General features: G+C 44.5%; 1 protein-coding gene across 1 annotated transcript; it reads left to right on the top strand.

Annotated features, from left to right (window-relative positions):
- Positions 1–4,247: 4,247 nt before the first annotated feature.
- On the top strand, positions 4,248–15,800 carry hs3st3l (heparan sulfate (glucosamine) 3-O-sulfotransferase 3-like). Its single transcript, XM_035613783.2, has 3 exons — positions 4,248–5,094; positions 14,435–14,664; positions 15,291–15,800. The coding sequence occupies exons 1-3, from the start codon at positions 4,595–4,597 to the stop codon at positions 15,677–15,679; spliced, it is 1,119 nt and encodes a 372-aa protein (XP_035469676.2). The 5' UTR covers positions 4,248–4,594; the 3' UTR covers positions 15,680–15,800.
- Positions 15,801–16,811: the final 1,011 nt, after the last annotated feature.

The following is a 16,811-nucleotide window of genomic DNA, read 5'->3' as shown; positions in this document are numbered from 1 at the left end:
AGCACAGAAGCCTCACTAAAACATATGAAAGTTAATGGCACAGAAGCCCCCTGCATTCTGGATATTGTTAACATCCTGTTGTTTATCATAAAAACATAGAGGCAAACTAGATATGTGTCGAATGTGTTTCATAAGAGAAGAAACTCTGATCACTGCAGAGTAAAATATATAGAAGAAAAACTAATGATGTAAGAATTATTCATCAGCTTCACAGAATCCTGAAGAGAGGCTCTGCTAATGTGTTTGATATTTTTCATATGGGGGAAAAAAAGCATTTTGTTGCATTCTGAAACTGCCAGTGACCAATAAGTCTAGTAAGAGACTGATTAACATTTGCAATATTAATTGAAAAGTAATAAATAGACAACCACAGTGTGAGGCATGTTAAAACAGACACTCCTTCCTCGCCGATCTCTGTGCAAAACCAGGGCAGCAGATACGGAGCTAGTTTCCTTTGTTGTTTATGGAACATTTATTTTGCAATTAATTGTACAAGAACCGGTCCCATCAGTGATCGCTTCATTGGCTCCCAGTCATTCCAGAACGTTTTCAACCCCACATGCGTTGTGCATGTCAGTGATGATGTCGCACACAGCCCCGGATCATACTTTCACATTTAGTCATAGTCGTTTTTGGTTGTCGTTAATATCTGCTCTTGTAGTTTCCTAGATATGATTACAAGCATTCTAAAGAAGGTCGTATCAAACTGGACTGATATCATAAAAAAAATATCAACATGACACGTGGCATGAATCAGATCAATTTTTTAGGGGGTCAGTTCACCCAAACCACAAACCCCTCTCTCTCTCTCTCTCTCTCTCTCTCTCTCTCGCTCTCTCGCACACACACACACACACACACACACAATCTGCCTGGCGCAGTGCCTCTAGGGAAAATATGTTTTATTGTAATTTTGGTGAACTGACCCTGTGAGAGCGCCGCAAAAAAACACTTCAGCGTGGCCTGCGGCGCCGAGAGACGTGACCATCAGGTCCTTATGTTTCAAATGGATGGTGAGGTCAGCGGTCAGCGAGTGCGGTTCATTAGTTTGTGACCGTGATTGGCTTGCAGGTATAAGGCTCACTGCTGAGTGACTTATGGCTGTAATTTGGGCTTGATTACATACACCATTACTTTAGGTCTAATTAGACTGTCAGTCAGGGGGGGGGGGGGACAAACTGGCTGGGAGGACAAACTGGCTGGGAGGCTGTAAAGGGAGGTGACAAATGTGTCGATGTTTAGACATTGCATTGGCACAGAGATGCATCCAAAAATGGGACTCACTTACTGTAAGACTGGAAACGTGAAGTCACAATTATGGCAAACGATCAGAATTGCCAACAAAAGAATCACAAAGTGACACATGTTTTTATTCAAAGAAAAAAAAATCTCTTCATTTTATACATTGTGATGCAGGAGTGCATAACCCAGCTTGCCCCGGCCCCGGCCTTGGATAATGAATCACTGCCCGGGCTCCGGCCCTGACCCCGGGGTCGCGCTTTTATAGACGACCACTTCATCACGGAACAATCTGCTGGGCGACTTGCAGACAAAAGACGCACAACCTCATCTGATGACCTTGCCTCGTGATCCATGGAGGGAGGTTGGAGAGTAAAATAAACAGGGTATAACAGGAAGAAAGAGATCTCAAATTATAGCTTTTATCACTTCACACTGGCCCGTGTGTAAATTTGTTTCAACTCCCCGGTTTTAATGTTTGTCACGTCGACGCGGAGTGCATTTGGTGTGCTATTGAGTGATTTGGACACATAATGATTATCTTATTTCAGGGTCAGTTGAGCAATGCATGGAGTTTTTACTGGACTTGTTTGCTCTTGGACATTTATCAGTGTGGAAAAATGTTTGATGGTCTCATCCAGTAAAACAGAAATTGAAATTTTCCTAGGCACTAAAATCTTTTTGCCTCAGCTGACAGTTTCAGAAATACAGGAGCCACCAAAACAGTTAATTAATAATGTCCATTGTTAGAAAAATAAATATATATTTTCAACCATCTACATATTTTTTTTATCTATTCAATGTAAAATAAAGTACAGTTGTCAAGTTTCACATATTTGTTATGGTCAAGAAAAATGTGCAAAAGTCACATTATTTCCAAGGAATAATTACAAAAGTAATGTAATGTGTTACAGCACAACAGTTTTTTCAGGTGATAGATTCTCCTTTTGTGATATTCTACAAACCATTGCTGACATATATTAATTTTTTCCTCAAATGTCGCTCAACCACTTATGATCATGGAAAACTGCATAAATTACTGTATTTCACTAAAAGAAAAATTGAAGATACAATGTTACTATTTCCACAAAGATACAAGACAAGATGACATTTTTTTGCTGTTTAAAACATTCTCTTACTCCATGGAGACATTCAGTTTTGAATCAAAAGGGATTCATAATGCTACTATTATTGTATCAGATATATAATGGATATATTTCAATGGAGAAATGTGGAAAAATAGTTTACAGACTTGACGTCATTGTAATGAATCTACACAAAACATACGATTGCTTATTGAAAACTCCACCAAAGGGGAGGCCGAATGCCAACAGTTATTTACTCGGCACTGATTTCCTGGAAGGGAGTCACCTGAAAACATTTCTGTCTGGTTCGGCGAAGAGGACCGAGATTCAATAAACAGGCACCATGGCTGCAAAGCCTCACTTGCTGTCAGTTAAAACTAAATCAATCCAATATTAACCGTAATCCATTGAGGTAATTTAACAGGGGGGTATACACAGTTTTTCTGTCCCTTGTTAATTAACTGCTCCAAATAAAATGATCTAAATAGACTTATGTGACTACAAGGGCAGTGTTTGAGGTAAACAACTTGGAATAATGTGCATCCTCTCCCAAATTATGGTAATGAGAGATTTTCAGATATTCCAATGTTCCCTGTATAATAGCTGCTGTGCTCCTGGGGATTTATTGTTCCAATGTACTTCAACCAGAGATGACTTTACAAAAAATTAAGTATGACTTAATTTTTAAATAAGATTCCACTTGATGGAATACAAAAAGGATCCTTCACTGGACTTGACTTCCTTGATATTTCACAGGATCTGAACTCTCCTGGTTAGAATTAAATTGCCCATTAGCTACAACATTTGATTAACTATTGATGGCAATAGTTAATTAAATGTGGCTTGTGATAAAATGGCTCACAGTGCTTAATATTTATCAGTCTAGATTATTTCCTCTGTCATTCAGTTTGAGATGAAAACATACAGTTGTGGCATGCAAACAAATCTCCATTGTCCATTAAATGGATTACATCATCATATACCTGCTATGTATGTTACAGTTGTGAGTATAAATCCGGGTGTTTGGTCCGTGGATGAGGCAGAAGACAGGACAGTGAAATTACGCAAAGTTTTATCTTGTTGTGGAAAAATGGATGGAGGTTTTTATGGCAGGGGTCACATCTGCTATGGGATAATGACAGGGGTAAGCCAAATGGAACATGAAGTGTGAGTGTGTGTGTGTGTGTGTGTGTGTGTGTGTGTGTGCGTGTGTTGTGGGGAGGACTAATGAGTCTCCTATGAGCTATTATCCGTACCTTAGCTCCGCACTCTGCAATAATAAAAGCCAACATTGCAGAGCTCCCTAACCAGAGACTGCAACACAACACAATCATCTGCTAATGCGAGCGATAAAGTGTCCACTCGTGATGTGCAAACTTCTCCTTGGATCTTCTTTCTGTATCTCACGCCATGGTGTGATTCTAAGACTTTGGGACATTTCTGTACGATGGCTGTGACTGTGGGTCTACTCAGACTGTCCTTTGGGGCCAGGATCAGCTATCTATTGGCAATGGCAGAATACAGTGTAATACTTCCTGACCACTAAGCCAATTATGTGATTGGCCATTGCGTGCAGAGTGTAGGCTGAGTGTGATGAACCCAAATCAAACCATGCCCCATACTTGTTTTTCTGATAGATTCATTTGTGCCACCACTCACTTGGTCCAGTGATTATTTTTTCTGGGTGCGACTATTTGATATTAATAGATGCACTGTTTCATGCCAGATAGGATATAACACTCATCTAGGTATATGGCACATTGTCTGCGCACTGAATCCATCCCACCCCAGTTTCACCAATAAATGATACTGAAATTAAAAGCGCCTAAGGCCACGACCCTCCAATCAGAGGTAGCCTATGAAGAGGGAGAGAGAATGAAAAGAGGGGGTGGGGGGACGGATCCCTGGATGCGGATCCGCGTGAGATGAGCCGTGGGGGAGAGACGCAGAGTAATCTCTTGGAGGGGAAAGAGAGAAAGATCCCGGCAGCCCGCTGGCTCGGACATTAGAGCTTTATTCTCCCCACGTTGCCAGGGCGGACGAGTAAGTGGGCGCACATCCTAGATGTCACGCAAAAACTAGTTCCACTGATTTATCTGTGGCTGACTGATTGGCTGCTTTGGGGGGTCACCAAATGCGCCCTGAGCGCACGACATGAGGGAGGAGAGCGGCAGAGCGCACCGACTCCCCAAGAGTTAACAGTGTGTTAACGGCGTCAGAGTATGTCGGGATGTGAGCTGAACTTGTGGTAGAATGGCACCTCATCTCACATGGGTCACCGAGGGATGGCAGCTCTTCACCACCACCACCATCACCATCACCACCATCCGAACGCGGACCTGCGGCGGCTCTTCCACCGGCTCACCATCGCCTCGTCTCTGAGCATCCTCTGCTTCTCCCTGGTCTACCTCCTCACCGGATGCTGCGAGTCGGAACTGACAGAAAACTCTGAAATCCGGACACCCACGCGGGAATTCGTCGCGTCGGGGTCAGGATGGCCGAACGACAGAAACGGAACCAGCTTTGCCCATGAGGGTGTCGCCGCTGCTGGCGAAGGCGCGCTCAGTGATCACCCCGGGCTGGAGGCGAACGGCTCGGGGAAAGAATGGACAGCCACTCGGAGGTTGCCCCAGGCTCTGATCATAGGGGTAAAAAAGGGAGGCACCAGGGCTCTGCTGGAGTTTTTGCGACTCCACCCGGACATCCGCGCCCTGGGGTCAGAGCCGCACTTCTTCGACCGGCATTACGCACGGGGACTGGACTGGTACAGGTACGCACCCATTACGCAGGGAATCCATCTCAGCATAGTTCCTGAAACTACCTCGGAATAAAATTGTCCTATTACCATTTTCTAAACTTTATTTAAAAGGAAATGTGCCCTCTCGTGCCTGACATTTATGTTTCTCTCCTGGTAGCACATTTTCTAATTCATTTCTTATTTTTTTAATCTGATATAGAATGTGAGGCAGTGGAAAAACTTCGTGATTGACACTCCTTGTCATTTTTAATTATGATATTTTCCTTGAGTCCTGCTTTCTGTATGATTATGCAATATGATTTTATTCATATCACTGCAATCTAAGTCCCAATTAGCAGCCACCAACTTCCACAAGACGAAATTAATTTCTGTGTGCTGTTTGCATACCCAAACATATCCACAGCAATTCCGCCGAGGTTTAGGTGACAGTCAAAGAGACTGCCATCTGGCTATGCCAATCTGTGCATGTGTGTGTGTGCCTGCAGTGCCTGGCGTGTGAGTGTGTGTGTGTGTGTGTGTGTGTGTGTATGTACAATAGCGGGAGAGAGAGTGAGGCCTTGCAGGATGAGTTCTCACAGAGCAGCAGAGTAATCATCTCTGGAGCCGGAGCCAGATGTTACTGTTGTAATGTGGCTCTGTTCTCAGCTTGTTCCATGAAAACTTGGAAATACTCAGAGTGCACAAACGCACATATGCACATGAATGAGATTCAGGAGAAGTTTTGAATGATCGAAGTCACTCATAACTAGTTGAATATAATCTGGACAACAATAAAGCAACGGTTTACAGATTTCTCTGCTTAATTCAGTTTTTTTTTATAGTGTGAGAGGATGCACCTATAGATACACAATCAGTTCCAAATATGACAGATTAAAAATTCATCCAAATCTGGAATGTGTGGCGTGCTGTAAACCAGCTTACAGTATAATACTGGGGCTCAGTAGCAGCATTGGCTCAGCTCTTGGAGTCAGTTTGGCATGTCACCATCGATTAAACCTACGACAGAGATAAAGGGAAAGCATGGGTTTCTGCTTTGTGGCGTTTGCACGTGGATGAGGCAATGCACTGACACACAGAGACGAACTCTGAAAGTCTTGAAGTACTGGGACATCATCTGCATCCCGTCTTGCCTGCCAGCATGGGCAGCATGTCCGCTGTCTGTGTGCTACTCCACAGGATGTGAATGTGACACCAGATTGTCACGTCTTCCCTTCGGGCCAGATGGGGCTCGTTGCATGGCGAGCCACTTGACATTGCTGTCAGCTCTGTCAATTGACCTCTGGCTCCGGGTCACTTTACACTGGGGGTTAATGATGTGTTCACACCACTTCATAACAAACAGAACACACCCAGAAATACACAGACTGACAAGGAAACGTGTCTTTGTTTTTATTGCTCAAATACAAAGAAGTTGCAAAAGTTAATACCCGCTTAACAATTCTCAGAAGATTTTCCAGTATCTCAGAGGACTTAGACTTAGCAAGGAATTTGATCCTATTTTCTTTATTCGACCATCGTTCCTATCAGTTATTATTACAGTCACAAAAGTAATTGTTGAGATCTGCGAACACAGTGACATGGCTACTCTAAACTCTGATGGCACAGCCAGTTTACAGAATCACATGATGGAGGGAAATTTAAAAACAAGCAGACCCAGAAAGTTGATGATGATCTCTCACTGTACAGGTGATAACTATGTGGATACACTTGGAAAATTAAAAGGCAAAGTTGAGTTAGTCTTTATGCTGTGATCGGAGACTCTCGACCGACAACCTGCTCGTAGAGTTGGCCCTAATGCTTGTGAGCTAATCTGCTAGCATGTTTATTGCTCACTGACCGCTATTTTCTGTGAACTTTTCTGTCTACAATGTTTCAACAGGAAGTGACTTTAACAAATTAAGTTAAGTGGTCTTTATACTATACAATCTTCAATAGCAGATATTTTCAAGACGCACATCTTAACTGAGACGGCGAAAGTCTGAGAGTAAATTCTGTGACACAAAAATTGGAAGGTGACCTATTATGATTCAGGAAGGCTATGTGGCATACTAAAAAAGAGGTTGTGAGCTAGCAAGCTTGTGAGAGAACATCGAGGGAGCACCGCTGCTACATGGACGCTAATATTAACGTTGCTGTTGGCGTCTAGAAGCCACAGATGCTAATTAAGCAAGCTAGCAGGCATGTAACGTAATGCAGGAAATGCAAACGCACAATGACAGTGGGGAAAGATGAGGGCGTTTTTTTTTTTTTAAATATGAACAGTTTCCTTAGAAGTATTGTACAATTGTGAATAAACACTATACAACTAAAATGACAAAACCTGAAATTCAGAGATATGAAGTTGTTAATACCAAATGGGAGGGGGGGCGGCGGGGGGGGGGGGGGGGGGGGGGGATGTTATGAACATGGTAAACTTGATTCCATTCAAAGGAAAGCAAGATGGAAGGGAATTATTGTACAATTCACTTATGCTGTCTCTTCCACAGTGCTTTAAGTGCAGCCTTGTCTGTGCTCTTCTTTTTTAGCATTGTCATTGCTATATTTCAACAAATTGTGTAGTGTACAAGGTCTGATATGAAATATGACCTCAAGTGAGAAAAGAAGTCGAGGAAGTAACAAAAAATTGAATTGTTCATATGTCAAAGAAAGTGGAGGGTCAACTGTGCTGGGCTAGCTGCTGTCTAATATTTCTGTATAACTGCTTTTTTTCTCTCTCAAACCCGATCACGGACAATCAAAGAGAATGGGGTATAATGCATCTTCCGCGGAATCGCTCCCCGTCTATCTGAGAGGGAAATAACATTTAGCTTCACTGGAGCAATTGAGACCAGAGCCCCCTGACAAAGATCCACTAATGGCGCTTGGAGCGGAGATTGGATCTGGAAGGGGCGCTGCGATGAGCCCAGAGATGGACTGGAAGTTTCCTCCCTACCGTGTTGTCTGGGATCGATAGCTCTATCTCCTCGCTCTGACCTTGGGTTGACTCCAGCATTAGAGCGGTTAGTGTTGGTCAGCTCGGCTTCGGTTACAATTACCAAGAAGCTTCATCCTACATTGGCATACCCCCCCCCCCCTCCCCACATATGCACATAGGGGTCATGTTGCATGCAGTTTTTTCTCTCTCTCTCTGTGTAGCTCTAAAGGAATCCATTAAAATTACTCAGCTGGAAATCCACATCTCACTCCAGACGGTTCCTCGGTGACAGACGGCATGCCAGGTGGATGGTGAAAAATAAAGGGGAGGTAAAACACGGGGTGAAGAGATAAGACTCGGGTGAGCCGGAGGTTAACAGGTGAAGTCAGTGTTACCGCAACCTCACACATCTGCGCTGACCTTTGCTTCAACCCAGGGGACTGTCACCAGAGCTGGGCTTGTGTGTGTGTGTGTGTGTGTGTGTGTGTGTGTTTGTGCGTATGTGCTGACTTCTTCCGATTCTGTCTCCAGACAGCAGTGCTGGTTGTATTTTGTTCTTGAGGTACAGCGAGATTCATCGACATATACAGTATTATTGACTCTCAGTTACCGGCACGGCTTTGACCTGAGAGGTCATATTGTCAGTACTTGGCTGCCCCCTGATCATTTCCACGGGGTCACATTTTTCCAAGACGTTAAAGAACGCACAACACTTGGAAAATTTGAAGGCGCATGCTGTTGGCCAATTCATGGAGATCAGCTATAGCCAGCTGCAAGTTTAGGCAAAGGGTTAAACAAACGGTGTGTTTGATGAAAATTCTTTCTCAAGGTTACTTTTTTCCACTGCACTGGTTTAATAAAGAGAACTGTTAAAGGGTCTCAAATGTGCACATTATGACTACATATAGTCATCAGAATATTTCAGTCATTATATGAAAAAGGACCTTTTTCAAAGGATTTAAAGTGTCTTCTACAGTATGTTCTCTTTTCTCCTCAATCAGTTTTGAATTGATTTTGAGACACCTCTCGCCATGTACAATGACAAGACGGGAGGGACGAAATGACTCTGTTGTCTCGGAGTCAGCTGCTCCAATGGCATGGAGGCGTCATTTGCAATTCATATTGAACTCGTTAAGGAAAGCTTTTTAAATTCATACCCATACATCGGCGTCTTTGTCCTGCCATGACACAGCACATGGTGCTACTCGAGTTTTTTGTGTTCGTACAATGGAACATAATTGCCATGCAAATCACAGAAGAATGGCTGCCAAAACATTTGGTGTTCGGTAGGATTCGCTGGGCGGGCATCAGCAGCAAACACGAAAAGGCGGATTTTCTGATGAATCAGATTTGTTAATCTGCAGGAGGGAAAGCAAGTGGTATAAAATATTTAACATATTTAGCTTTTTTTTTTATTTTTAAACGTGTCTTTGCACTGTGAAACACCATGCTAAAGTTTGACCTAATCAAACCTATAAGAACAGGTTTGATTTGGCGGCCGCACTATAGGTTTTGTTTGCTGTATCTGGGGTTCAGGTGTGGTCTGTCCTGTCCCCGTGCTGCACTGGGGGTGTCAGCACAAGGCCCAGACGGGTGGGGCGATCTGGACCTCATTAAGGCCCTCCCCTGGGGCTTGGAGAAGCAGAGGCGAGGGGGGGTTGTGTGGAACCCACTATGATGGATGTCCCCTGAAAGTGGACAGGGCACATCCACAATGGACTGACTCCTTAATGGTCCCCCATATAGAGGAAATGGATGAGCGGTCCCCCAATAACACACTCGAGCCATGCATGCGAACACACGAGTACACACTCAAATCTCATATTTGACTCATGAATAAACAGTCAGGTGTGTATAATGAACGCGGTCAATACTGTGCTCCCTGATCGGCTGACGTCTCCTCCTTGGGTCCAACATCAAAGACAAAACAGACCAGATTTTACATCGTTGATCCAACACACTCTCAAATCCCCCACTCCTTTGCTGCATATTGCCCGCTTAACATGTGATGAACATTTCACATTTCTCTCTCTCTCTCTCTCTCTCTCTCTCTCTCACTCACACACACACACACTGCTGATGGGACTCCAGAGGGTCCTGGCTCCTCCAGTCTCCACCTGCCACTCTTGGTCCCAGCTGAGGCCCAGTGCTGCGTAGCCATTCCCAGTCTGTCGCCTTACATTTACACTAACACCGTCCTGCTTCATACGCCCGATCACACTGCACTCATCGCAGTGTGGACAATCCCTACTGGTCCTGGTTGTACACCGTCCACACCTGCCCATGTGTCATTAGCCTAAGCCCCAACAGGATCAATAGCCAGTGGCCTTGGTTGGCCTGAGGTAATTCACCTGGGAGGCCTGCTGAAATATTGGGAAACGGACGACAAAAGAGAGGTCCCTCAAAGGCAAACAAGGGCTTATCATAAGCCCTGGGATAATCCCGTCTTCATCACACTGAATGTTTGATCTCACTCTCAAAAAGTAAATGAGCAGTGTAAGGATGTTGGTAAAACGGGGCTTTTTAAACTGCCAATTAATTCAGCTCCCCCTTTTTTTTTTCGTAGGGATTTCCTCTTTAACACATGATGTTGCCAAGCCAGTTTCTATTCACCAGCCAACGAGAAGCTTTGACACTTCCCCATTTCACTATCGTCTCCTGACCCACGTAGTTTCGGTTGCCCAAACTACCGCCAACCTCAACCATCAAAGTAATAATTCAGGATTTGTTTTTGGAATAGTCATATGAGTGATCAAATTACATTCTTGTTTACATTGAATATGTGACCAAACCAAATGGGCCAAAATTAGTTGCATCCCTATAGTATCAATAGAACAATAAAAGTACCATAGACAGTTTTGAGTACTGTATTCCTTTTCAGATTTTTCTTTATGATTCAATTCATTCACTCATCACCTTGGCGATCATGAGTAGGCGAAGATCGAAAGTATAAGCATAACAATTGTTACACTGACAAAACATCCCTCACAAGATAAAGAATAGTCTAAAACAATGAAGTGCCATTAATACCTGCTTTACAAAACCCTGCTACTCAGCGAGCAGTGTATGAATCCCAAAATGTTGTACCACCAGCAAAGAACCCTAATCACAGCTGCAATCTAACATAGAAAACAAATGTAAAAGCTAACCCTTTCACAGCCTTTTATTTTGTATAACTTATCATGTGCTATTTCTACCAACATTATTTTATGAATCTACAACCGATTAAATTATTTCTGACTCGGGGAAAAAGTTGCATTTAACTCTAGCCTGCATTTATTCAGGGTTCAACTGGAGTGAAGACGCAGACGTATCACTGGGATCACACAGTAACTCTGTGCCAGAAGTGGGACAAGGGCATATTTAGTTATTAGAAAAACTAACAGCTATTTTGTCTGTCAATTAGTGCGTCTGTGCAAAGCTCATAGCAGAAGCATATTTATAAAAGACCTTTTCTTTTGATGGTGCTCTTAGGGTTCAGTAATTAGCTCTTTGTGCGTAGGTTATGGCATGGGGCTCTTGGCTCTGGGGCTATTCACAGATGGATCGCTAATGGAGGCACGTTTGTATCCACTCCCATCATTCCTTCATCCGTCACCCACCCCTTTCATTTAAGACACTCTGACAAATGCTTGGACACACACACACACACACACACACACGCAATCACACACACACACACACACATGCACATGCACACACACACACACACACACACACACACACACACACACACACACACACACACACACACACTATTTAAAGGGTCTGGTAAAAATCCACCCCACTCACCCTTTATGTCTATGAGTTTTTCTGTGCAAATGTATGTGTGTGTGTGTGTGTGTGTGTGTGTGTGTGTTTTGTGTGTGTGTGTGTGTGTGTGTGTGTTAAGCTGCAAGAGGTGGCATATTGGGAGTCCAGAAGCATGGTAGCAATTGCTTGACTAATGAGTGAATAATGAGTGTATGTTTTTGTTTTGCAGTGTGTGTTTGCGTGTTTGTCTGTGTGTGTGTGTGTGTGTGTGTGTGTGTGTGTGTGTGTGTGTGCGTGTAACAGACTGCAGGGCTCCTCCTGCTCAGGGTATTGGAGTTAAAAGGGAAGTCTTCAGGCTAAGTGCTGGTGAGCACTACCTCACGCCGATCAGATCAAATGAAATCACTTTGTCTGTCAGTGTGTGTGTGTGTGTGTGTGCGCGTATTTTTCAGATTCAGAAAAGTAGGGCCTGGTTGGAGGTGGGGGTGGAGGGGTGTGCTGACAGGAGGTTGTGTTGCAGGCGCATCTGAAACGTGATACCAGAGGACGGTCAGAGCATCCTGTCCTCAGTGTATCAGCTCTGTGTCCTCTTTGGTCTCTTTCTGTTTCTTTTATTATCATCATTTCATCCATAACTGCCTGTGAAATCTTTTTATTGGCTCTGTTTGGTAATACATCAGCAAAAAAAAACAACAAGGGCACATCAGTACTCTCTCTTGAGTTTTGCCATTGTGAGAAAAGAACAAAGAGATAAAAAAATCACAAAAATGTGGTAGCTACATTGTTGTTAAATGCTGCGGTTTGTGAAATGCTTTTGGGTTTTACCCTCAGGGCCAACGTGGGAAGATTTTGCTTGTAGTGACAAACACAGAGAAAAATTCGTCCAGACTCAAAGCGTTGTTCGGTCTTTCTTCTTGTGGTTTTACAGCCCATGGTTTCATTATTGTGGTTCAGTCTCACGGCTCTCATCAACCTTGTTTCCAGCCACATATATTTCCAGTGAACAAGCTGAGATAAACCCACTAAACACTACCGACATGGCAACAAACGACAGAAAGTCTAAGTTAGCGGGTGGCTGGGGGACATGGTGAAACATTTACCGACAAAAGAGACAATATTTTTTGAACGAGTTGTTAAAGAATCAAACTGACCTAAAAAGAGAGTAAATATTCGACATCCAAAAACGGAAATCTCCTTATGAATGCTAATGATTTTTTCGCATCTGCTGAATGTGTAAATACAGACAACAGTTTGCTCATGACAGCAACTTTCATTTGTCTGCGCTGCATGTACGGTTCAGCAGACAAAGAGAACAAAAGTAACCAAGTGTGTGTATCTGTGGAGCCGGCCAGCCCACAAACTGTGGTTTAGCTGGCCTAACCCTGCAGCCTGGCTCTGAACAACTGGTTCAGATTTCTCTCCCACTGTGATGTCACAGTTGGGCTCTTTTGGGGGTAACCCTGCCCGCAATCTGAGACGAAGGGCCGCGGCATGTTATTTTATACAATTTTATTGCTTAAAGGGGCAGTGTGAGAACACTGATGCCTTTTCTGAGCATTGGAGCGTGTGAACCTTTTCGAGCGGTAAACCAAATTAAAAGCAGGAGCCTGAATATGAGCATGACACGTCATCTTTAAAAGCCAATGTAAATTGCACAAAGAAATGAACGGAGATGAGCACCAATGGGGGGGGCTGGAATGGCGAGGGATGCGTGCAGTCAAAACGTGGAAAAAAAATAAACTAGAAATTGGCTGATTTGTAGAAAAAGACCACATTTTTTACAGTAAACATTCAAGCACCAGTCAAAAACAAGCGGGGCTGCTGCGTACGACCACGCTGTATGTGTTCCGTCAGTCAGGTGTGTGGGCAGATGTCCCCGAGTCCACCAGCTGGTCCTGCGGGGCCCACTGGAGTCATTTATCTCTAAATGAGGCCCATCTGCCGGGCTACTGGCGTGGACGAAGAGGCGAACAGAGCATGACACCGTCGAGGAGAGACTCCTTGTGTGTACGTAGCGCGGCCATCACCTGCCTGTTTGTCCGGCTCACCGGAGACCTACTGCACGGACACTCACTTGTCAGCCTGTCAGAGTGTGATGTGTGTCGGGGTGACTTTGCCGGGGGTCGTGTGCGTGAGAGTGTCTTGTGTGCGTCTGTTGAGGCAGAGAGTGGCCCCGGCTTTCAGGCGAATAATTGGAACATTCAAAATGTTCCCGTAATCACCTGTAAAGTTTTGCGAGCAATTGTTACGTATTTTGGAAAATGCACTTTGTTCTATTGCTGAGAGTTGGGTGGGAAGATCTATATCACTTATCTGTCCGTTAGCCTAAATAAAAAAAATATTATTGTACTGAGCTAACCTAACCAGGCTTGTAGAGCTGAGGTGGTAATTGACAACTACCAGACAGATTTCCACCTTGTAGACATGTCATTTGTTTCACTTGTCTGCCTTAAAATCTGAATTAATCATATTTTATTTAATAGTGCCTGCATATCATGTCAGCCTCAACCACAGTAACCCTGGTGCATACTGCAAGACACTATGCATTATGATGAGAAAACAATAATATATGTTGCTAATGACAGAGTGACAATTTCTGTCTCTGCTCTTCTTTTAGTATTTTGCCCGTGTGAAAATGTGTTATTGTTTATGAAACTGAGCACATATTTTTTTCTACACTTCCAGAAGTATGATGCCCAAAGCCCTGGAAGGCCAGATTGTCATGGAGAAGACGCCTCGTTACTTTGTTACCGCGGAAACGCCAGAGCGAGTCCACTCCATGGCGCGGAACGTGAAGCTGATCGTTGTTGTCCGTGACCCCGTGACCCGGGCCATCTCTGACTACACGCAGATCATCTCCAAGACGCCCGACATCCCTCCGTTTGAGAGCCTCGCCTTCAAGAACCGCAGCACAGGTACGGAGCGAATCTGGCGTGCGAGCTCAAGGTTTTTTTTCGATCTAGCGAAGAAAAAGCTCCGGTGTATATTTGCCAGCAAATGACAGATTTGTCCCGCTTAGCTGTTGCAGCGGCGGCATGCAAGAGTGGCCATGACACACAGATCGTGAGACACCTTACACAGAAACTTCTCTTCAGTAACGCAGTAATACTTGTCTGTATAAAAATGTATGGAACTGCAAACAGGAACTGCTAGTAGTCAAATGGCCAAATAAATAAGCCGGGTTCAAGTTGCAGCCCCACTGATAATCACTTACTCCATTGTAATAGTACACATAGGGAACTGTAATTCTCCAACTTAAAGCTTAGAAAAATCAGTGGAAGAAAAAATATAACAACATGGGTTACAGAATCCTTTCACATAATCATTTTAATGCTGCGCTACCATTATTTTGTGACAGTAATATGGCTCAGAATATCCTATTGAACTCCTGGAACACTTACCTTTGTCCCAGTCGTATAAGGGGGTGTTCCCAGTGTCAGGCTTTGAAAACCACTGGACTAGGCCAGTGGCCAAGGGCTTATAGCTCAAATGGTTTGATGGTTTTGAATAAAGAGCCCTGGTGTGTTTTCATTGTCTCCAGGTCAGATCGACTCTCTGTGGAGCCCGCTGTGGATCGGCCTGTACGCCCAGCACCTGGAGCGTTGGCTGGCCTGGTTCCCCAGGTCTCAGATCCACCTGGTCAGCGGCGAGAGGCTCATCTCCGACCCCGCCGGAGAAGTGGGGAAAGTCCAGGACTTCCTGGGCCTCCAGAGGATCGTCACGGACAAGCACTTCTACTTCAACAAAACAAAAGGCTTCCCGTGCCTGAAGAAGCCGGAGGGCAGCAGCAAACCTCACTGCCTGGGGAAGACGAAGGGGCGAACGCACGCCTCCATTGACGCGGAGGTGATGCGGAGACTGAGGGATTTCTACAAGCCACATAACCAGCGCTTCTATCAGATGGCAGGACAGGACTTTGGGTGGCAGTGACCCTTTGACTGTTTGAAACCAGTGGCTTTTGTTACAAGTTACACTGCTTTGGGTCGAAGCCAAGTGCGAAATCTTCCAATCCGACTGACGCACATGCAAAGACCGGGAGTACAGAGGATCCCAAAAAAAACAGAGCCAGGCAAACGCTTGGCGAGGCTTGGTGACGAAAAACACCCAGTGTCAGTACGTTTCACCTTCACAACCGTTTTGTGCGAGTGTTCGAGCGTCATTTCAAATATCATAGATGTTCAGAAAAAAGACGTGATTGCACTAAGAGTTTGTGGTATGTAACAAAGGTGTCCTCTCTCAGCCTCCTTGTTCCGTGGGACACTTATTCCTACCCCAGGTGGTCAAATAAAGCATCTATGTGCACGTTGGTCGTGAGACCGTGGTTGCAATAGGTCACGGCTGCACAGAGTTGGTTGGCAAAAATGCGCCGTGTAGCTCGTAGCATCTGTGGTCTGCAGTTTAATCCTCTAGTTGGTAGGCTGTAGTGGCACAACAAACCCAGAAACAGACAATGCCTTTCGACATTCCTGAATTACCATAGCTTTCCTCTTTCTACACGTTTGTTCCCCAGTCTCACTGGTTAAGAATTGAAGAGCAATCAATGCATACATATTGAGTATCGTCCTCCGAGCGCTGTTTCCCGAAAAAAGCCGGGATGAATCTTTTATGTGGTGAGCAGCACAGGGGTGAGCAAGAGAATCTTTATACGAGCTCAGATTTGACTGAGTGGTTTTGTATTCTTGAATAATGAATGTGGATAGATGGATGTAGGTGTGGATGACTCGCCTCTTTGCCCACCGGCACATTTATGTGCCCGGGCTTGGGTTGACATTCCGACTGCAAAAACCACCCTACTGTACCTCGAGTGACGAGAAGGGGGGACCACTGGAGGACAACCAAAAGAAGAGCAGGTCAAATCCCCGAGAGAGGCTCGACCGGTCAGTGGCCATTCCTCCGGGTGTGGCCGTGTGAAGCTGCGACGCTTTGCTGGGTTACCGTGAAGGGGCCAGCTTGCAGGGTTGTCTGTTTTCAGTTTGCATGTATTTGCACTAGTTTTGAAAGCATTAAAGGAAATAAAAGTATTTTTAAGCAAAGACATTTTTCTTTCTTTCCCTCGTTGTTT

The sequence above is a fragment of the Scophthalmus maximus genome, chromosome 16, assembly GCF_022379125.1.
Source record: "Scophthalmus maximus strain ysfricsl-2021 chromosome 16, ASM2237912v1, whole genome shotgun sequence".
NCBI classification, from domain to species: Eukaryota; Metazoa; Chordata; class Actinopteri; order Pleuronectiformes; family Scophthalmidae; genus Scophthalmus; species Scophthalmus maximus.
This window is presented reverse-complemented; position numbering and strand designations above follow the sequence as displayed.

Bases quoted from the DNA above. Each gene is read 5' to 3' on its own strand.
- hs3st3l (XM_035613783.2), top strand. From the start codon at position 4,595: ATGGGTCACCGAGGGATGGCAGCTCTTCACCACCACCACCATCACCAT. The intron at 5,095-14,434 runs GTACGCACCCAT...CTACACTTCCAG, and splicing joins CGGGGACTGGACTGGTACAG to AAGTATGATGCCCAAAGCCC. The intron at 14,665-15,290 runs GTACGGAGCGAA...CATTGTCTCCAG, and splicing joins CTTCAAGAACCGCAGCACAG to GTCAGATCGACTCTCTGTGG.